We start from the raw sequence: 21,892 nt of genomic DNA, 5'->3' as shown, positions 1-21,892 counted from the left end.
ATTCATATCTACCAGCTAGCCTTCGACACATCAATTGAAACCAGTTCACTCGTGTTCGTGTCGTGTTTGGGGTGATCCTAAGGTTTCGAACCCCTAGGAACGGGAAGTCGGGGGTTTGAACATGACTCAGTGAGAAAGCTTCCGGCTTCTCCCAAATTGAGTTTTGCTCAAGCACACGCGGGTGACTCCGAGATCTTCATGAGCAACAATATGCGAAAATTGCAGTTCGTTGTCAACATCTCCGTTGCGCAACGGAAGGTCTTTATTCACCGCCGGCCTCTTGTATGGATGGGTTTACAAGTCTGGGATTGCGTGGTATTCGGCTTGAAAGGTCATGAGAAAACAGGCCATCGATACTCATTCAACATTCCAAGTCTCAAATTAACTTTTCGTGGTTGAATACGCAAACTCTGAGCCGGAGAGGCCGGCAACTTCCACGCCCACAACGCCGATATGGAAACACGGACGGACGATTTGAGAGTTGAGCGATATCTATGATGCAGAAAGTGCGAGCCATTGACATAGAACGCATGCAAAAAATGAATACACAGAGCGAATTAACTCTCTTATTGTCATTCACTGAAACCCACAACTCTCTGGATCGCATGTCTCTAACTCGAAAGATCGAAGACTATTCCGTAACTCGGGCTCCGAAGGTGGCCGAATTGAGAAAGTGGGGCTGCAATCCGGTCCCGAAAGCGACACGCAAGGTCGGCAGCGAAGGTCATTCTCATTTGCAGTGTAGATAAGCTCGGACGAAAATTATTGGCGTAGATATTCAGCATGGACTTCTTGTTGCATTCCAAGCATCGGCAATGCAACAGGACTAAGGGCTGAGCTAAGATATATCACGTTGGCGGCGATCGCTCCAGGAACTCAAGTGAATCGTCACCTGAACTACTATTGAATAACCCTGCTTCCTTCAACTTCCTCCGAAATTTCAATCAACTGTTCCACGAACTTCTCCACCTCGGTTATGATCGCAGAATGGCCCCTAGGATTACGCAATAACCTCTTTAAGTTCGGAATTGTGGATGCGATCTTCTGCTGAAGAGCTGGCGAAAGGCAAAGATCTTTCTCGCACAAGATGTAGTAGGTCGAAATATTCAATTCTTCCATGCAAAATGTGACAGGTCCAGCGAGAGCCGCCAATGACTGTGGCTCCCACATAGCCATGTACTTATTAGCCATCTCTTCTGACATATCAGGCTTGTAGAGAACGTCTTTGGCAGCCGGTTTGCCCACCACAATTCCATTGGTAACGCTCGTGATATCCAGCTCAGAAGGTATAATATCAAAAGCTCCACCACCTCTTGCCGCAGGTACGACTGCCGTGATGAAGACGACAGCAGCGATACCGCCTCTCTTCCCTTTTGCCTTTCGGTCTGCCGTAGAAAACCCTTGCACCGCCGCCACCATGGGTGTTCCACCATATGAATGCGCGACACAGAGAAATTCTCGCCCCTCTTCCAAGTGCGGGGATAGCTCTGACTGGATGTTGCGGGCGTCATCGTCCATGGTGATGGTCGGGTCGGTGCCGAGACTTGGATGACGGACAGCAATTACCGGGAAGAAACCGGCGGCTTCTAGACGGGCCTTGGTCGGATCGAAACAAGTCGGTGTGTGGATTCCGCCGTGGGCAAGCAAGATACCCAGCTTTCTCGGAGCTGCGGTGGTAGACATAGCAATAACAGACGTGCCGTCGGGCTCACTGCCGTCTTTGTCGCGGGATCGCCGATGAAAGGTATCAGGTTGTTGGACGAGTCAATGAGATGGCAGAAAAGCTTTAGTGGCTGTGTGATGCTCAGTCCTTTTGAACAAGTAGGGAAGAGATGGTTTTATTAGGCACTGGCTTGGACAGCGCTTAAGCTGATGAACGTGCTGTCAGAACCATTTGCCATGAATATGTTTGTCTTTATTCCGAATATGGCGCGTCCCGTGTCTATCATGCAGGGGATTGTTGGTTGCAAAGATGACTGCGGACCAGGGTTACCTTTGAGCCCTATTTCGGGCTGCGTCTCTGTCATTAAGATCAGCAGGAGATTGAAAAACCATTGAAAGATGGTGAATTCTGACCTGTGCCGTTATTTTGCTATTTTACATGTCGTCAAAGTGCAAGCAATTCAACTTTGCGTGTTTCGCTGCACCTCTTCTGCCATATAAGTCAGACTCGGACGATTTGAACACTTGATGTATGGCCCAACCGCTGAGGTTTTCTCTAATAGACAACCAGTTAGCAACTTTGCCCAGATTGCGCGAGGTTGTCCGAGTCTTCAGCCCTACAATTGTGGTGACTGGTTTCGCCATTGACATTGAAGATCAGGCCTGCCTTGACTTCATTTTGTCTTCTTGTCCCAGTTGGGCTGAAGAGTGCTGTTTACAAATCTGCTTGAAATGTCGCGCTGTGACAAGGGCTTTGATTGGGTTTCTGTGCAGTCTTTTTGCGAGACAGCCAATGCGCCTCGCCCTACTGATCATGTGCTCCTGGTGCCCGTTCCAACAAGAAGCTGCACCATCTCACCCTGTCATCGCGTACCGACGTCCAATGGGAGCCTGACAAACAAAATGGTTTCTTGTTGGGCCACACCAACCCTGTAAGCATGTGGCAGTCAAGACGGGGTGATGGCAAACCGACCCTAATCCAGACTTCAGAACCGATCGGCCCCCTTTCCTTAATCGGAGCCAAAAGGCGAATCCTGAAATGCGATGAGCGTCTAAAAGACATGGTCTTCCTCGAGTCACCATCTTGCTGATATGATATCTCCATTGTCAATTCGACGCCCCTCTCATGATGGACATCGATTCAAGACCTTCGAGAGAAAGCGTTGCGTGGGCTCTGATAGTTCCGCACGCAATACTCAGCGTTGTTGCCACCGTCTCGGTAGGCGCCAAACTGCATTTTGGCCGCGCCAGCGGATCCCATTTTAGCGCTACAGATGGTGTTTGCCTTGCAGCGTTGGTAAGTACGATACGCCCTCAGATTCTTGTACTTTGACTGACGGAGATTGGCGTTGGAAGTTCTCCAATCATGCGTTTCTTATCACCGAAGGGGCTTGTAAGTGTTCAGCTTCATCCAACAAAAGAAAAATTGGGGTCATATTCAGACTAACGATTCAAATCAGCGGTTCACTTTGGTCTTGGAAAAGACTTAGCCACAGTTGGAGCTAACTATCCTGGCGGCATACCCCCTGTGTTGATCGTAGGTCATTTGGCACCTCTGATTCAAATTCTTGTGGATCACGGAATATTAAAAGTATTCAGGGCATCACCGCCATGGGCATCGTATACGGCATAGCATGCCCTCTCTCCAAACTTGCGGTTTTTGCTACGTACTTTCGACTCTGCGCAAGTTGCAAAGGACTTCGGATTTGCGTGTGGATTCTGTCATTCATGGTATTAGCATGGGGAACTGCCATGATTCTTGGCACATGTCAGTATGATCGCCGTCTGCTGTGATTGCAATCAACTAATTTTGAAACAGTATTCAAATGCACGCCTGTCCAAGGGTTCTGGGACAAGACTGTTCCAAGCATTTGCTACATAGGCACCGAGGTTGGCATTGCTACCCCAAATATCTTCATTAACGCGTTCGCCACTGCGCTACTTCTTATGGGAGCTTTCTGCCAGTTGGAGTTTGGAAGAGAAAGAAATTTGGCAATGGCGACAATTCTGTTGTTTGGCACTGGGTAAGTGACCCAGAGTCGCCTTTGCGTTGACCGGAACTCACATGACTGACAATTTGTTTACTTCAGCATTGCGGCCGCTTCCATCGTTCGCCCAGTCCTTTTCCATGTCTACTGCCTGGGATCTGGTGCCAGCAATGGCGGTAATGCCACCAACATCAGCCGAGTCATCGTTTACCCATACATTGGGTCATGCATCGAAACATGCCTGGCCATCATTGCCACCACTCTCCCTGTTTGCGCGCAAATATTGAAACGATATATCTGCAGTAATTCCGAAGAATTCTCGGGTTCAAAAAGCATCGATTGTACCAGCCAAAGATCCGGACACTCAAGGAAGGCACACAGCGTCAAACCTTCTACCTACTCAAACAGTACTCGCATCACCATAGGCAACACTTCCAAGGCCCGCAATACGGGCGGTGTCTTAGCAGCTGCTTGTGGTAAACACAAGCGAACCAGGGAGCTAGGCAGTGATGCCGACATTGAGGGTTCGTTTGAGAGACTAGAGGATGAACCGCGGAGCTCACAGGCATCCACAAAACAGCTGTACTCTGATAGTCGAGAACTGGGCAACATGGAGGGTATACAGGTCCAGCGCGAATTCCACATACAAGTGGACCGTGAGTCGAGGGTATTGGCTGATGATATTAAGAATTGGGTGGTTGGTGATATTGCTTTGAAGGAAATATCAACTGCTGGAAAAAGATCGGATACATGTACTGAGCGAATAGCTTTGCGGTCACCTCTGTAAATGCACCTTTTTCCCTCAGTCTTGGAAACTTCGGAGCATGAGTCTTTGCTTTGATTTCAGACCGTGGAGATTTCAACCCCGGCAAGATCGCTGTAATGCAAGCTTCTCTTTGATTTCCATGCAACATGATGATGATATGCTTTTACCGGATGTTTATCTCCTTCATTCATTGGATTCATAAAATAACTCAGAATGACATTCGTGTGTGTAAAGAGATTAATTATAGATAGACCTAGGTAGCCGAACTTGAAAAATCCAACCATTGGACCTTCAGAACTACGAAACGAGCGGACGCTGGAAAACTCGAGGGCATCCGTACGAGAGAGTTATTCAGACGGTATAACCGAAGAAAAAGAAACGAAATCATCTCCTTGCAACCCTTGTATCAGCACACAGCACGTCTTTCCGAGTGCCTCGCGCTCTCTACGACGCCGGAATCGCGTCTTCCGCACAGTTGGCGAGAACACTCTTGGCGCCACTCAGCTTCCGAATCCCGCCCTGTGAAGCGCTGTCGAAGCAACGGTCGTTCTTTGCTCCCTTCATCCACCACGTAGTGGCCGTTCCCTTGCAGTCGGCATCGCTCCAGAACTTGAGCACACACGTCTGCCCGCTGGGGTCGTACACCTGCGCCGTGATGGTGCTGGCCGTGGGTATGTTGTGGCACTGACCAGGCGTGATGAGCGCACCGAGCTCAACCGAGTTGCGGCAGCGGACTCGCGGAAGTTCGACATGACGAATTGTACGCTGGTGCGCTTCGAGATCTTGCCGGCCTCAGCTTGTATTTCGGACAGGCCTGGGAGTGCCGAGACAGAGGTGGCTAGAGCGACGAGGAGCACAGCGAGTTTCATGTTGGCGAGCTAATGGATTCGTTAACCTTTCGAGCCTTGAATTCAGATGGTCTGCAGATGATGTAGACTTACCATTTTGACGATGTTGTGTATCTGGAAAGCATGTCAATGTAAGCTGTGTTGGCCTGGAGTTGATTGTCTGTTCCAAGAGCTGCTTGTTCTTGCTGGATGCAGTGTGATGGAATGAAGCTGGAGGTTAAGCAATGGAACACTCTCTCTCCCCTTTTGTAGTCTTCGTAATTTTGTGCTCTCTGCTGTCTCATACAGAAGAGACTGTTCGTATTCGCTCCAGATTCAGGTACAGGCACGGTAACAGATGTTCTTGATAGCCTATTGAGGTCGCTTGTGTCTCGTGTTCTGGATACAGGATTGGTGGAAACACATAATCTCGGGGAGATTCAGATACACCTGTTGCAACTTGCCAGCTTTCAGCTTTGCGAAAGAAGTCAACCGCACGGCGGTATTGCGGCTGATATCATTACGACTTGACATCCTACACTGAGCACACCAGTCGTAATTTTGGTACAAACGTCAACCTACATCGTGCATGTTTGCTTGGGTGTCTTAGACATAGCTTACTCTTCCTCTCTGCGTGAAAAACCTAACACGAATTTGATGGAGCATTCTGAAGAATAATAGACTAAACGTGAGTCCAAACTCCACTACGAGGCCAAAGGAGACGACTGCATATCGAAGAGGGTGCAGACAACAAAGGACAATCAAGATCCACGTCATGTCACATAATCAATAGAGCTTTCTTAGGTTTAAGCGCCACGAGTGAATGTGTGAAGCACAACAAGTATAGCTAGAAAGTAGGCTATCATGACCAGCTGAAAAAGCAAGGTGAAACCTAAAGCTTAAGAAATCCATATCATCTGTTCGCGAAGCAAACAACAGCCAATCTAAACCCGACTCTGGCAAGCAAATAGCCTAACAGGTGCACGTTTTCCCACACACCTCGAATGAAATGCGTCCTCAACCTTTTGTCCGCAATACTAGTGCCTGCAGCCGATGGCGAGGTTCCGTTGCTCTATATGTCGCTTACTCGGCCACATGTCTTGCATGGACCTGGGGAAGGCGAAGCCAGACCCGCCAGAGACGCGAGATTCCTTGCTGATCCTCAAACTAGTTGTCTCTATAAAAAAAAAGAAGGAATCGGGTGTATGCAAATAATATGTCGCAAGACCGACCATACGTCTTATTCAGACTAGGCAACAAAGCACCCATTTCCATTGTTGGCGCATCAAGTTTGAGCATCGAATACTAGGATGTGGACTCGACTCAGTTTCGTCATCACAGACTCAATGGGGGTACTCGAGTGTTTATCTCCAAATTTTCCTACGACAAATCCTCCTCTGCTGTGCCAATGTGCTCCAAATTTCGCTCGATGCTCACTTGAATTCCATGAAAACGTATGACATATGTTCGTGATCTAACTATGCTGGCTGACGGATGTAAGAATAGCAACTCCAATTGCGCGTTTTCTCTTGCAAGATCGCAAACCACGAGCTTGACATTCGTTCGCATCACTACACCGCCGCTCAGGACACTTGTGGCCATCGTCGTTGCCGTTACCCGAGAAAGAGTGTATTACCCGCTATCAGCGGCTACACCCCCCGGCAACGATCTAGCTTATCATATCGTGGACTCCTCATAAATCCCAACACCTAACTCGACAATCTTCCAAATCGGCAGTTCTTATCGGCCAAGCTAGGAGCTAGAGCTCCCAAAAGAGATAAGCTACCACGCCGAGCTTCGAATTCCCCTATCGTTACATTCGGCTCCTAGCCTTTGGTCAGAGGCAAGTTTTGGACCCTTGAAGTCGAAGCTTATCTCCGACCCCGGGATAACAAGAGTATTGACCAGAATGCAACTCTCGACATATTGGCCGGCATTCTCTTGTATATAAAAACAAACCCCCGACCCACCGCTATTTTCCCCAGAGAAAGCTTATTGCGGCACATTGCGAGGTCCTCCGTGAAGGCCAACAACACCCCTTTTTTTGTTTCGCCCTCGCAAGCAGGACGTCATGGCGCCTCCCGCAACCGACGACAAAGTCAGCCCTCACGTATCCGACGGCCAGGCCGACGTCGCTTCGACCAAGGGCGAGATCGAGGAGACCCACGATGTCTTTAGACAGACCGAGGATGGCGTCCAGTTTCGGACGGTCAGCTGGCAGAGGGCCACGATCATCTTCTGCAAGATTCAGTTCGCGATGAGCATTCTGAGTGTTCCGGGAGCCTTTGCGACGCTGGGAGCTGTTCCGGGTGCCGTGTCTCTCGTGGGATGGCACGCCCTTAACACATGTATGACGGTCTCCCTAAGCAATCGCCATCTCTTCGAGTCAGACTAACACGAATGATCCAGACACGGCCGTTATCTTGGGAGAATTCCGCAACCGCCATCCCGAGTGCCACAGTAAGCTACCCATGCGAACATCTCCTCTTCCTCTCTAACATCTTTCCTTCCAGCCCTCGCCGACATGTGCGGCCGCCTCTGGTCCCGCCCCGGCCGCGAGCTCGTCGGCCTCCAAATCCTCGTCGCGCAGGTCCTCATCTCCGCCGCAGGCATCGTCTCCATCTCCACCGCCTTCAACGCCGTCTCGTCCCACGGCACCTGTACCGTCGTCTTCACCCTCCTCGGCGCCATCCTCATCACCGCCTTCTCCTCCGTCCGCACCTTCAGCAAGCTCGGCTGGCTGACCTGGCTCGGCTTCACCACCTTCTTCGTCGCCGTCTTCGTCTTCGTCGTCGCCGTCACGAAACAGGACCGCCCCGCCGTCGCCCCGCAAACCGGCCCCTTCGAGCTCGGCTGGACCGCCGTCGCGCACCCCACCTTCGTCGCCGGCATCACCGCCAGCGCAAACATCTTCATCAGCAACAGCGGCTCGTCCATGTACCTGCCCGTCATCTCCGAGATGCGCCGGCCGCAGGACTATCGCCGCGCGGCGCTGGTGACTGGTGGATTGGTGCTGGCCATGTATCTCTCCTTCTCGCTGGTGATCTACCGCTGGTGCGGCGTGTGGCTGGCCACGCCGGCGTTCGGCAGCGCAGGCCCGCTGTTCAAGAAGATCTCGTACGGCATCGCGCTACCGGGACTCATCATCGGCGTAGGAATCTATCAGCACGTCGCGGCCAAGTACATCTTCGTGCGGGTGCTTAGAGACTCGCACCACCTGCAGGAGAACACCCTCGTCCACTGGTCGACGTGGATCGGAAGCAATCTAGTACTTGGAATTCTGGCCTTCATCGTTGCCGAGGCCGTGCCGATTCTGAACTACCTTCTGGGTCTGGCGGGCGCCATCTGCTTTGCGCCGTTCAGTCTTGTCTTCCCCGCCCTGCTGTGGATGCAGGACTTTTCGAGCTACAAAAGAGGCAGCATGAAGCAGAAGGGTGCATATGGCTTCCACATTCTCATTGTACTGGTCGGCTTGTTCATGGTCATCGCTGGAACGTAAGTTTGCCCTACATGCCTTTTGAGACGGCAAGAAACTGACATGAAACTGTAGTTATAGCGTGGCCGTGTCTATCAAGGATGCCTATGCGTCGGGCTTGATTACGAAGGTCTTTGACTGCGCTGATAATTCGGCCACTATATCTTGATATGGAAAGCTTCTCCATTAAAATTCAGAATTTGACACGCGAGCATTTGTCACGAATGAGATTGAACGAGAGTATGAGCAAGGAATGAAGTATGTTAATCGGTAGAAGTACCAGTAAGAAAGATAATGCAAATATGTCCAGAGTCCTAAATACCCGTTCCGCCAACTATGCAAATCAAAATCAAACGCCGTTATATGCAATATCCCAATCCGAACCCATCACACCTTACTGCCATTTCCAAAAAGCCACGTCCCCGAAGACTTAGATGGGGCACTGGTCGCCCTTCTTGATGAAGAAACCGCCCTGCTCAGACGCAGTAAAGGTGACGTTGATATCAACATCCGCCTCGCCGTCGTTCGCAATCGCAAACTCAAACGCCACGTTGTCCGCGCAGGTGAAGCTGTTGATCGTGACGAACGTGTCCTCGACGACGACGTTGTTCTCGACCTTGAGCGGGGGGAACGAGCCGACGAGCGCACCGGTGGCGACGTTGCGGACGTCGAGGCGCGAGAATTCGGCGCCGCCGAGGTCGATGGGGAAGCCGGCGTTGAACTGCCCGATGAGGGAGCAGGGGCCCGAGGCGGAGGGCCCGACGGCGAAGGAGAGGACCTTCTTGACGACGACGCCCGAGGAGAGGTCGGCGACGCCGAAGTTGGCGTCGTTGGCGCCGATGCGCTCGCAGGGGGCGCCGGTCTGGCGGGCGGCGAGGCGGGCTGCGCGGGAGGAGACGGAGGCGGCTGTGGCAGAGCCAGCGGCCAGGGCGGCGATGAGGATGTTGGTGATCTGCATTTTGGCGGTGGATGGTATGTGGGGTTGAAGTGTTGGAGAGTGTTGGTAGAGGAGCTTGGAAGCGTTGGATATTGGATTGAAGTGTTGTGGAAGTTGTTGTTGCTGATGATGAGAGAAGCAGACAGACTATTGACGAGGACGTCTTTCTCCTTTATAGATTCCCAGCCCTTGTATTCCATGAAAGCCTTCTTCTGCTTCCATCACCCTGTAGCTAGACAGCTAGCCGGGAGGATGACGTCCAGCTGGGCGTTCGGGCTGTGTCCTCCTCCCCCATCAGCACCACCAGGCGCACAGCTGTCATCCCGAGAGACATCGTGGCAGAGTTCCCACTCCCGACCTCTCAAGAGGGCCCAGAGATTCGGGTAACGTGACAATCTCACCGACCCAAGCCTCTCCCGCCTCCGACAGGAAAAGCAGCTCAGCAAACGGCAGTCAGTCGACGTTAGCATGCATGCCCGTAGCACGGCCAGCGCCTCCCCGACGGGTTCGGGAGGTAGGTAGGCTAACGCAGTTTGGTCTCCACCTCCCAGCCTTACTGAGATCTGACGCTCTGTTGTTGATGGGGGGAAAAGAAAGTGTGCTCAGATAATCCGCAGCTAGCTGCTGTTGATCCCTCCGGCTCCGAGCTGAGGCGGGAAAGCCAACACCTCGTCCCAGCTTGCCAAGAGCTGCTCCGCCTCCGGGCATACCAGCCAGCTAGCTGCTTTCTTACAGATCAGCTAGAAAGCTCTCCGTCGTCCAAGATACTACCGCAGTCGGAAGCACCGCGAACCCGGGTATCTCAATTGCCGCGCTGACGCGCTTGCTAGACGCTAGCGCGATACACACGGTGAGAGGCGTTGTTCCCGCAGCTTCGCTGCCTTCCTTCCTTCCCCAGACTTTTCTAAATTTAAGCATGGCTGACGATTGGCGACCTTATATCGCGGATCCCACAGGAATGGAACGTGACAGCCCTTCTTGTCCCTCTTTCGGAGACATATGATGGTTGGAAAGGGTAAATGTCAGATTTGGACGTTCCATCAGCGCCAAGCCTAACTTAAGATCAGAGCAACCTCGATGAAGAAAAAGGGAAAGGCCCGCCGGATTGGACGAACGACCGCGCACACACAACACGTGCGGGGCGCAGCACTAGCGGGAGTGCCAGCAAGTTTTCCCTGCCTTCTGTTTTCTCCAACCTGGAAATGATGAGAGCAATCGCCTATTGGCGGAGGATCCGGATTGGTCGTGGTCATCGGACCGGGAAACCTGGTTTTTGGAAGGCTTCGTCCTGTCGGTTCGCGAGATATCCTTGCTCATGATGCGTGAGAGAAAGGATTCCAGAGAAATAAGAAGTATTTCAGGGCTGAGAAACATGTTGGGCTGAGTGTAGCTGAAAACAATGCGCCAGTCGAGGCTTCATGATCAAAAGGATACGAGGCTCTTGCTTGTTGGCAACTTTGGCCATGTGATGTCGCTTGCAGCCTGGTGCTTCCAAAGTGCAGATCCCTATGTGGCCTTGGAGAGCACTTGCGCAGGGTCAAGACCGACGATGCCTTCCTACGCCGCTTGGCATCTCTTTCATAGGACGGTATGTCGTATCCTTCGCTGCTGACAAGGCTCTCGAACGGCTGGAAGTTAGGCGAAAGGGTCGTCTCACGGATGAGATGAACTTGAACACAAGGTTTGCCGTCGTCCCTCGTTACCCAAATCGGGCAATGGACTTGTCCAGCCTGCAACGACATCGTTCCGGGTTTCCGGCAGCGAGACATGCCGCGAATATTTCTGCCCTTAGGGATCCGTCGCGGGGAAAGGTCGTCACACAAGGGGCGCAGATCTGGAAGCCTCGTCGAATTGCTGCCTCGCTGGACCGACTGCTCGCGTCGACAAGTTCGGAGTAGTCTCGAGCGCAAAACATGATTGAATGCTTCAGGTATCATTTTGAACAGATGGCTATGCTAAACTTAGCAATCGAAAATTAAACACAGGAAAGGCAGCTGCGCGTATCCATGCCACTCGCTAGACGAGTCGAGGATGGCGTCGTGCTGACCAGGATCCGCCAATGTCTCACTCCTAGGTGTCTGAGCCGACCCGAACAACAGGCCGCACCGACCCATTGATAACAAGGAAAAAGCCTCGCCGCTCCTATGCTCGTTGTTGCTCGCCGCTCAGTTTGCTCATCTGACTTGCCATGCTCAGGCCGGTGCCTTTCCGTGTCTCGAGCGCCTTCGACCACCTCTTGTTATCCTGGATGGGCTTCCCTGACCCCGTCAGGCCCAGCACCTCCATCAACTCGGGTATTTCTGCGTGGTCTCGGGTGGATCGCATGCGGTGGCACCAGGTAACCTTCTTCTCTTCCTCAACGTAAACGCCGTCATCGCCGCCCTCTCCGTCAATGCCGTCTTGGCTGATGTCCTCTTTTTGCGAGTTTCGCATTGCTTGTTCGAGTTGTCGTTCGACGAATGGCATTCCGACGGGGCTCATGAGCTCCACGGGCTCGAACAGGAACTCTCCGCCGACCTGCCTGTGGTCGCCAGATTTGGTGGCCAGGCCGGCCTTTACTTGCTTCAGCCCCTGGAAGACGCTCTCCGCGGCCGACTTGAACATCGACTTGCGCATGTAGGCTGGTCGCTCACCCAGGGCGAGGGTGCGTGTCATGCCCAGGTTGTCGAACAGGCGCCGCGTAGGGTCTGTGTAGACGGGAAATGGGCAGCCCGTCTCTTGGAGGTACATGTCTATCAGACCTGGGTTGCCGCAACCGACGACAGCGATAAAGGTGCTCATGGGCAGGCCAAGGAGGGCATCGGGTGTTATAGACTCGGACAGGGTGCGCAGAAATTCCTGGCAGTTCTAGGCAGGTTAGCACGAAATCAAGACACAGGCACGGTTGACGGTTGAGTTACCCCGCAGAAGAAATGGCGGACGAAGATGATGAGGACACGCCTTGCGACATTGCGTCCAGTGTAGAGGCTCTTGAAAGGGTGGCTCTTGCCATGCCTGTCCAGGACCACATAATTCTCAATCTTCTTCAAGGTCTCGGGGGAAGGCAAGTGGTTGTTAGTGGGGATCTCGCCCTCGAAGTCGACGGGTTTCGAGTTGTCGACTTCGATGGAGGTGCCGCGCGTGTCGCAGGCACAAGCACTCGTCGACGTCCTTGGTGATCTGGTACTCGTTGTCGTGGCGGTGTTAGGCGGCAAGTCTGCTTGTTGCCCAACCGGCTTCCTGTTCACCTTGAAGGCAGCGGTCGTCGGCGCCGGAGCAGGCGCGTCCGATGGCTTCTGATCGTTCGTCGCAGCATGACCGTTTGGTGGAGATGCCCCATTCGCGTTCTCAGCTGCTACGTCCGGACCTGATTCCGTGGTCGTGGGTGCTGGTTCGGATGCCGGTGCTGTCGTCTCCGCAGGGTCGGTTGTAGGCTTGGCGTCGCTGTTCGTAGGGACAGGATTGGCGGTCGCGGCCGCAGTTGGGGGATCTTGCGGCACAGTAGCCATGACGTCGTAGTCGGGTGGATTAAGCGGGATGGGATTTTGTGGTTTCGGGTAAGCGAATTACTCGGTGTCTCTCAGGGCGAAGAGTAGGTAAGCGTAGACTTTTATTTATGATGGCCAGTCGGCTGTAGAGATTCGATGGGTGGTAGAAAATAAAAGTTTGGAAGCTGATCGGGAGAAGAGACGAAAGGTGGTCTGAAGGAGGCGCAGCAGCTGTCACTGCCAGGATTGCTTTCGTAATGGATTGTCAAGACGATGGGAAGGGAAAAACGGAAGGGGTCGCCGCTGCGGCCAGAATCCAAGGCCTGGAAGGGAAGAGGGAAAAAAAAGGGTTCGGGTTGAATCAGGTTCTCAGCTGGCCGGGCTCCCTCTGCCGAGAAAGATGGCCAGGTTCTTGCAGTGCTGCGCAAGTTCCCTGCGCCAGGCCCCTCGATAGCGATAAATTAGTGGTAGGTCAAAGCCGGTAGTGACACGCCTGTCGCGCGCGGCTTGCAGTTGGTTGGCGAGTGCAGGGGTTGGAATGGGGAGATGGGGAGATCAAGCCAGGAGTCCGAGGCATCGGTGTCGTAAGTGCCTCGACGATCAAGGGGGACGCGAGGGGATGGGGGGGCGAGATGTGTGTTGTTTGCCAGCGCCACCCTCGATGGGCTGAGTTGGAGTCTTGGAGATGAACTGTCGGTTCACCGTTGGGGGTAATTAATCAGTCAGGCCCGGAAATTGGGGCTTTCCTCTGTCTTGCCAAGTGGCCTAGACACAATGGAACCTCTGCGGTAGATCTGGACGGACTGGCTCTTCAGGTAAGGTACACATGCATGGCATTTCGACTTCTCTTTGTGTGTTTCTTTCGCGATTTCGGCGCTGGAGGCCGCTGGCCTTAGCTCCTCCTCAGGGAACAGCACTGTTTCATTCGCGTATGAGGTCATGGTGGAGGCCCGGGCATATTTTGTGTCGTACCTTGTCAGGCAATGCCAGGGAACAGTCTTCAACTGTAATTGAGCCTCATTGCATGCAACACACACCACGTTTGCTGCATCATCCCAAGAAGACATGCAAATCACGATGTCTCCCAAGAATTGAACTTGCATCTAGAGGACTCAAAATTGTCCCCCGTTCTAAGCCATCCAACGTCGGGCCCGTTCCTGTCTCGCACTAAGACCAGCGTTGAGATTGTCTCGGGCAAAGCCACTGACGTCCCCCTGGTCAGGTAAGGTACGAATACGTACTGCGGAGTCCCGCGACTCACCGCGGGTGCGTTGTCACTATTTTTACCACCGCCAGCCCCCAAACCACAACGAGCACTGTTCACCAAGCCTGGGTCCGGGGCTCTGGAACCTCCGATGAGCGCCCCTCTCTGGAGCTGCGGACAGATTGTGAACGGGGCCGGCGGGCTTGAGAGCCTGAAAGTGGGCCGCGAATGCGCTGTAACTTGTAAGCTTGATTCTGCAATGTTCTGGATTGGCTGCTTTGCTGGCCAAGCTTCTTCTGCGTTTGGTTGTTTCCTGCAATGGTGCACAAACCACACCTTGGCGTCGCGAAGAGCAAACAAACTCAGAGATCATTTCAACTCATATATGTCGCTGCTCACATTGCTGATTCAAAGAGTCTGAAAACCGTGATGGTCTTGTCTGGGTAACAAATGTAATTTTCATAGAATTTGATCGCACCATAGAGTTATTGGTACTGCACATTGGCTGATGTAGGCCCACTCTGACTGTGTTGTAGAGAACCAAGGTTCTCAGTAGAGTCATAAACAGACCTCAAGTTTCTCAACATAAACCATAGACATGTATGGCTCACCAACATCATGTTGCTCCGAAATAAAAGTCATAGTAATAAATACATCGCCTGTAGGCAATCAATCGTGGCAATCCACTCAATTTCTTCATCCTCATCTTCATCCCCACAGCCGTCTTGACAATTGCCTTCCTCGACCACTCCACAACAAAAATCTCAATCACTCGCTCTTGCAACATGCTTTCGTTTTCCAAGATGCACATTCAAACTCCACAGCACGGCGCTCCCGCCGGCCAACCAGTGCGAGAGTCTCTCTACAATGCGTTCGACTCTAATATGAAGAAGATCGACCGCCAGGCCATCAGCCAGGAGTCGAAGATCAACAAGCGGTACGACGCCAAGAGAGCCCGTGCCGAGTCAAAATACAAGAACCCGGGTGTTTTTGACATCTGCATTCTCACCCGCAACCTCACTTCCAAGATGGAAAAAATTGAGCAAGCTCAAGAACGGGCACTCCAGAAGCATCAGTACAAGATCAAAATGAAGCGCTTAGCACAGGAGGAGATATTCTCCAGTCTTGCTCATTCATGGTTGTACCGGCTTTAATGGACAGACTAAAATCGGAGGAAGTCGGCTCGACGTACAGAGACAAGGCCTCCCTTCATAAGTTACTCAACATGTTTGCCAAATGCGTCGATAACAGCACGGTCTCAATAACCATCAAGACTTCAACTACAACGACAACTATGGCTTCAATTAACGTCGTTGATAAGCTCGGCGATCAGACAAGCTCGGCGATCACCTAACCGCAACCACAGCACATTTTCAACTAATAGGCAACACCAAGGAAATCAATTAAAAAGAAACTAATTAAGGCCCTCTTCCTCAGACATTTCTTCAGCAAATTGACATGTTCGTGCATTATGACCAGTGTTCCCACAGACGCCACATCGCCGTTAGCCCGTCTCAGTCCTCGGTCGGCGACCACTACTCCAACGCGTTTCCTCCTCAATCTGAGCTATCGCCTCTCTCTGCGACTGAAGGTCCTCAGCCTCAGCTATAGTAAGACTTCCTCCTTGTCTGAGACGTGTTTTCTTAGCCCTCCGGCGCCGGCTTAGTAGGTTATTTTCCTCACGAAGGATTTTGTTCTCAGACCTTAATAAGGCAATCTGGTGCATAAATCCATGCGCCCCCTTTGATAGATGCTCAACAGCTTCAATAATTGAAGTTAGTGAGCTATTCTGATGGCGAGAGATTCTCCTTTTGATGAGTTCGGACTGAGAAGATACTTCTGTTAAGTTGTTTAGCGTCTGAGAAGTCCACGTAGGGGGTGTTGTTGGGAGGGACCCTGGAGGTGTTGGAGTGTGTAACTTGACATCAAGCTTCGAAATCACACTTTCTGCACCCAGAGGGACAAGGCCAGCCCCTCTGAAGCCTCTCTGGATGTTTTTCTCTGTAAGGGCCTGTGTGAAGGCCTCGCGAAACGCAGGGAAGAAGTCTTCCTTTGTAATATGCGTATTACCCCGGCGTATCTTATCCTCAATTTGTCGACCATAAGCCTTCTTTAGTGGCCTAAAACACCCAACGTCCAAGGGCTGAAGCAGATGTGACGAATGGGCCGGCATACAGAGTGTAACAATATTGTTTTCCTTGCAATATATCTCAAAGTCGGTGGTGTAGTGACTTTTATGCCCATCGACAATGAGGAGGCGATAACTGCCAGTTGTACGCGATTTTGTATACCGATCAAAGTGCTAGAGCCAGTCTAGGCCTCTTTCATTTGTTGTTCATCCTTTTTCAGATGTTGCAATGACCCAGTCGCGTGGGAGACCTGTTTCCGTGTACCAGGTGGAGAGGTGATATTGGCTTGCGACGATAATATACGGCGGGACGCTATAGCCCGACGAACTAATAGCCTGAATAACTATAACCCATTCACGGTCACCAGGCTGCATCATTTTTGTATTTAAACGCCTTTCGGCACTTATGACAACCATTCCGGATGCAATCTGGCCCATCATAAACCTAGTCTCATCAAAGTTATAGATATCTGAGTCCACAATACCGTATTTCGCAATTGTGTTCGCCACAAGGTGAAACTACGCGTTTATCGCGTCTGGATCTTCGCATTGAGCCCTCTTATAGTCGTATTTGCGAAAAAAGCGCGTCCGGAGCTGTGGTTGTCGCTTGATGAAGTTTGAAGCCTAGCGCTTGCTAACTGGGGGCGCGTTACGGTCGGCAAGCAGTCGATTAGCCGTATCTTCCACACCACTAATCCGAGGAGGAAACGATCGGGAATCCAGATCCAGAATATACTCAACAAGCTTCTCCTCTTTAAACGCAGTCAAATTTCGCAAGCTAGGCATTATGTCGCGTCGTGACAGCTTTCCCTTAATTCGGTCGCGTAACGTTGAGTAGGGCACTGAGTAGATCCGGTATGCGGCTCTTATACTTAGATTTTTTGTTTGTTTGATTGCCTGGATAGCTAAGTTTAATTGAGCTTCTTTATTTATAAGGGACATTGCTGAGTGTAGTGTGATGTGTATGTAAAGGTAAAAGATTGGTTTGTCTGGTTGGGTGATCGCCGAGCTTGTCTGATCGCCGAGCTTATCAACGACGTTACAACTATGGCCTCAATTATGACTACGACTCAGACACGACTCAAACACAACTACAACTACAATATAGTTTGAACTACAACTATGGCTCTAATAACGACCACAAACTTCAGCAAGCATCCACCAGCAAAGAGCGTGCATCACATCATATCAAACATTCAGGATGGAGCTGCTCCCAAGAGCGATGAGATCGCAACAGACAACGATGGTCTGACACATTCCAATGAGCACCATCATCGCTCCCGATTTAATCCTTTGACCCTGTCGATTACTACATCGATGGAGCAACAAAGAGAATTACGTACGAATTACGAAGCACGAATGACGAATTATGAATCACAAATTACGAAGCATGAATTACGAACTATGAATCACGAAAGCCGCCTAGAAGGATACATCTTTGAGGGTCAGAAAGATGAGGAAGATCTCATCTTTTTCAGAGGATAGAGACTTACACAGTAATTATTGTGAGGTTGTCAAGACTTTTACCACTCGGCACAACTTCAGACAGGTTACAACCGACCTGTCAACCTAAGAACACCCTTCAGCAAGGCGACTTGGTAATTTCGGAACAAAGTTTCCAGCAACAAAATTATCAACACACAACGGTAGCGCAAGGACACCGAACACTCAACAACCTACCCCTCACTCTTACGCCTTAGGTTATCAAGTCCCCCGCCTCGCTGGCAGAAATCTCTTCCGGCATTCACCTCGCAGAAGCCCTTGGCAAGGGTCTCCCGCCCTGATCGGTGATCAACGTTTATTTTGGTTTTAACATCGGCGAGTTGGACGTGGGGAAAGATGGGGTGGGCGGGCTCACCGGACTGAGCTTCTGCAATAGCCCGCCCCACCGGAAACGCCGAGATGGTAATTTGCGGAGTGGGCTCCCGACACTTTAGACAATTTGATAGTCTTTACGATTAAATTGATGAAAAGTCTCCGTTACCTTCGCGGTGCCCGATCTGGGCTTGTGATGTGAAGAAACATGCCGAATTCAGTTTTGTAGTGAGGCCTTTGCTAGTCAGGCGGTTGGAAACCGCTCTGAGACTCTAGACTAAGCCACCCCTCTGTCGCAACAGGTCACTTGTTACTGGGCACTGCTCTACCCACCTTTGGCGAAACAGCCAGAGCCTCACCTCTGGTCCGGAGTCGCTATTGTTCAAAATGAGAATTGAACGGTTCATCGATTCTCGCGATGATCAATAGTCAGAAGGCAAACCTTGCCCGGGGAAAAGAAATTCATATTCGGGGGACACCCGATCCCATCAAGCGCATGTTTATCGTGATAACCAGTATGCGCATGCCCGCGCGAACGCCTTACAAAAATCCCAAAAGAGTCGTATGTTCCAAATCCGTCATGCCAGCCGTGGGCTTTTCATCCAACCAACTCCGCTCGTCCGCGACCCGTTGTCTCTGGCCCTCTCAAATCCATTGTGGGTAGCCCGGCCTGTCGCTCCTCGTCGCAGGCATTCCTGGCATGCCAGGCTGCAGCGGAATCACCTCCGTCTCAACAGCATCGACCTCAACCTTTTGCGGCAACATCTCAATCTGTTGCTGCATCTTCCTCTGTTCCTGCTCCGCCAAGAGCATCTTCTTGACCCGGCGCATCTTGACCCAGATGTACACAGCGAGGGCGATAGTCAGGACGAATGTCGCCCCGAAGACGACGTTCTTGATGGTGTTGTTGCCGTTCTGCTTCTTCTCGACGAGGAGGACGCCGAGGTAGACGAGAATGATCTGCTTCGGGAGCGTCAGGAAGGTCGAGACGGCGAAGTGCCAGAACTTGACGTCACAGGTCGAGAAGACTGCCGTCGAGAAGTGGGACGGGATCACGGAGAATCGGATAATGAAGACGATCTGAGGGTAGTGTTAGAATTGACCGTGTGATACTCCCCGAGTGGGGGAAGACGTACCCAGAAACCACCATCTCTGGTCAACCGCGCGAGGGCGCCGTAGTTCAGGTTCGTCCTCTCCAGCTTCTGAGCCTTGCGTCGCAGTGTGTACTTGAATGCGAACCAAGTTCCAACTGTCGGATTGATTAATAACCGTCAGATGCCAAATGCAGAGGAGCCAACTCACTTTCACCAATGAAGGTTCCTGCAGCCACAATCGCAAAACCAATCCATAGTCCATACACAACACCGCACAAAAGGGCGACGATCTCGTGTCCGAATAGCGGGGGAAACGAGATGAGAATCAAAATCGCAATCGGGATGAGGAATCCGCCGGGAATCTCTCGAACCTTTTCGGAGAATGGTCTCAGTTTCTGCGACGTAGTTATTAGCAAAGAAATTCCGTGATCGTCTTCTTCGACTGCGCCACGTACCTCCACGACCTCGTCATGGTGCAGACTGATGAAAATCGTAGCAACAAGAATGCCGATACCGAGGAGATGAAATGCTGCATTCAAAGCATCAGCGATAACGTCACACAAAATGCCCGCCATCAAGATCCCACGTACGGATGTATTTCGGTGTCAAAAAGATCTTTTTCCAGTTCAACGGTCGGTACTCAGTGAACTCCGGAACCTCGTCTTTCCTCTCGCCGTTTCTTCTAGCCATCTCGACGTCGGGCATGATACGATTTCAGGCCGACTTGTTGTGGGTTGATGGAATGGGGGGAGAGGCGATGAACTGCACGCACTCTCTTCTTTGACGCGACATGTACAAGCTCACTAAACATGCAAAGGGCCAAAGAGGTGCGACGGACCAACATGCATATTCATACAAATGAGGGACAAGGATGCCCACGGGCGCATATGGAATGGTAGGGAGACGGCGGGATCTGAAATCAATGCGAAACCGGAAAGCGGAACGCACAGCCACCAAGAGATCGGCCAAAAGAGGCAATAGTCAGTGCATATTATTCGCAGACGTCGTAGGCACTGGGCAGCGACAAAACCAAAATCGTTCCGGGGTTGCTCCCTGGAACGAAAAACCGTCAGCCGTTGGGGCGATGTGTCCAGCGGCCAACGGGAGAATCCCCCACATACCTCTCTTCTTATTTGCTTTTGAGGTAGGCCGGGGGCGGGCATGTTAACCAACAGGCCGTACCCTGACGGACATCAGGAGAGAACGTCGGAGGGATAGACAGGGGGCGACTCAAGAGTGAGGCGCGGGCGGGTCCCAGTTCTTCTGACGATGTGTGGTAGTATCGAATTCTGAGAACGTCACGTTTTGTATGAAGCGCCCCGTTTCGCGCACGGCGCTATATCACAAACATGACGAGTTCAATACCAAAGCCGCGAGTAGTACGAAGAAAAAAACAAGGAGAGACAAAACCGACCAACCCCCACGTGGCAAGCCCGTTCCTAGCGTTTCAAACCTGGCCGATCTGATCCACCAAAACAAGCACTCTTCGGAGATCATAAATTCCCCGGCAGGAATGGCCTCCCTACAACGAACCAGGTTGCTTGTCTTAACCTGCCCTATTCCGATAAGCTTGAAAGAATTTCTCCTGACAGTTGAGGGAAGCAGATGCGACTTCGCCGACCGGCTGACGGGCACCATTTTGTTTGTCCAATGTTGATGCCGAGCTTGAGCTTGCGACGTGCGGCCCAATGGGTTCGAGTCGTCGGACACCATGACGGCACCGAGATGCCCGCTTATTGATGGTTGATGGACAGGGCCCATGGGTAGAGTTGCGGGCAGCGGAAACTTTCTTCATCGTGTTCCAATGCCATTAGCTGAGGTTGCAGACAGCACTGCGAGCCTGGTTCAGGAGACTAGGACGCGCCGGCGGGAAACGCGGCACATCAAGCTGGATCACAGTAAGCGCTTTCAGCTACGGACTCACACTCTTGTTCCTGCGTTGTGCCAATAAGATGAAGACATTGATGGTACAACAGCGGGCTGTGAGGCCTGAGTGAGGACCAGCGCACGAACGCGACCAAAGGGACCAATACATAGACTTTCTGGGCCGCGGGTGCCAGAGCCTCATCGCGGCTGGGGCTGCGGCCGTTCCCTCCCTGCTTAACGTTTGACCCAGCAGATTCTAGCATAGCAAGCGTAGGGGAGGCAATGATGCCTTTTTTTTTTGACTTGACGGCCTGTCTGCCCGCGCGGCGCGCGGAACACGTTGCCCCCCACCCCCATGAACTCTCGACATGCCTTTACTCTAGTATCTACCTGCGAAGCTATGCGATATGCTTTCTGAACGTCAGCAAGCTGTGCGGCTAAAGCTACGTCAAGGATTCTAATCGCCATAGCTTCTTTGGTTCTTCTGCCTATGGACGCCATGTTCCGACTCTGCAGATGTAAGTTACGGACGCTATCTTCCGAGCCGACATGTATGCATAGTACAGAAATTCTAGCCTTTAAAGGGTGGCACTAATGTTTCTTGTGAACTGTTGATCGCCGTGGCCAGGACCCAGCCCTCTGGGTTGACACTCGTATTGCTCG

General features: G+C 51.8%; 6 protein-coding genes across 6 annotated transcripts; 2 read left to right on the top strand and 4 right to left on the bottom strand.

Moving 5' to 3' along the window:
- Positions 1–4,860: 4,860 nt before the first annotated feature.
- Positions 4,861–5,360, bottom strand: COL26b_009785 (uncharacterized protein; the record flags this gene model as incomplete). Its single annotated transcript, XM_053182502.1, has 3 exons — positions 4,861–5,061; positions 5,106–5,294; positions 5,358–5,360. 3 exons carry the CDS (start codon positions 5,358–5,360, stop codon positions 4,861–4,863), a joined length of 393 nt encoding a protein of 130 aa, XP_053033589.1.
- A 1,954-nt stretch (positions 5,361–7,314) lies between these two features.
- Positions 7,315–8,887, top strand: COL26b_009784 (uncharacterized protein; the record flags this gene model as incomplete). The annotated part of the gene is made up of 4 exons (XM_053182501.1): positions 7,315–7,591; positions 7,653–7,703; positions 7,757–8,738; positions 8,794–8,887. 4 exons carry the CDS (start codon positions 7,315–7,317, stop codon positions 8,885–8,887), a joined length of 1,404 nt encoding a protein of 467 aa, XP_053033588.1.
- Positions 8,888–9,148: 261 nt separating this feature from the next.
- Positions 9,149–9,676, bottom strand: COL26b_009783 (uncharacterized protein; the record flags this gene model as incomplete). Its single annotated transcript, XM_053182500.1, has 1 exon — positions 9,149–9,676. The coding sequence occupies one exon, from the start codon at positions 9,674–9,676 to the stop codon at positions 9,149–9,151; it is 528 nt and encodes a 175-aa protein (XP_053033587.1).
- A 2,121-nt stretch (positions 9,677–11,797) lies between these two features.
- COL26b_009782 (uncharacterized protein) lies at positions 11,798–13,143 on the bottom strand (the record flags this gene model as incomplete). Its single annotated transcript, XM_053182499.1, has 2 exons — positions 11,798–12,502; positions 12,556–13,143. 2 exons carry the CDS (start codon positions 13,141–13,143, stop codon positions 11,798–11,800), a joined length of 1,293 nt encoding a protein of 430 aa, XP_053033586.1.
- Positions 13,144–15,111: 1,968 nt separating this feature from the next.
- COL26b_009781 (uncharacterized protein) lies at positions 15,112–15,480 on the top strand (the record flags this gene model as incomplete). The annotated part of the gene is made up of 1 exon (XM_053182498.1): positions 15,112–15,480. One exon carries the CDS (start codon positions 15,112–15,114, stop codon positions 15,478–15,480), a length of 369 nt encoding a protein of 122 aa, XP_053033585.1.
- A 3,434-nt stretch (positions 15,481–18,914) lies between these two features.
- Positions 18,915–20,068, bottom strand: TVP38 (Tlg2-vesicle protein; the record flags this gene model as incomplete). Its single annotated transcript, XM_053182497.1, has 5 exons — positions 18,915–19,349; positions 19,406–19,518; positions 19,572–19,758; positions 19,819–19,892; positions 19,954–20,068. 5 exons carry the CDS (start codon positions 20,066–20,068, stop codon positions 18,915–18,917), a joined length of 924 nt encoding a protein of 307 aa, XP_053033584.1.
- Between the last annotated feature and the right edge of the window lie 1,824 nt (positions 20,069–21,892).

This window comes from Colletotrichum chrysophilum (genome assembly GCF_026319265.1).
Source record: "Colletotrichum chrysophilum strain AFK26 chromosome Unknown scaffold_97, whole genome shotgun sequence".
Taxonomy (NCBI): Eukaryota; Fungi; Ascomycota; class Sordariomycetes; order Glomerellales; family Glomerellaceae; genus Colletotrichum; species Colletotrichum chrysophilum.
The sequence above is the reverse complement of the archived record's forward strand: the minus strand, read 5'-3'. Positions and strand labels throughout refer to the sequence as shown.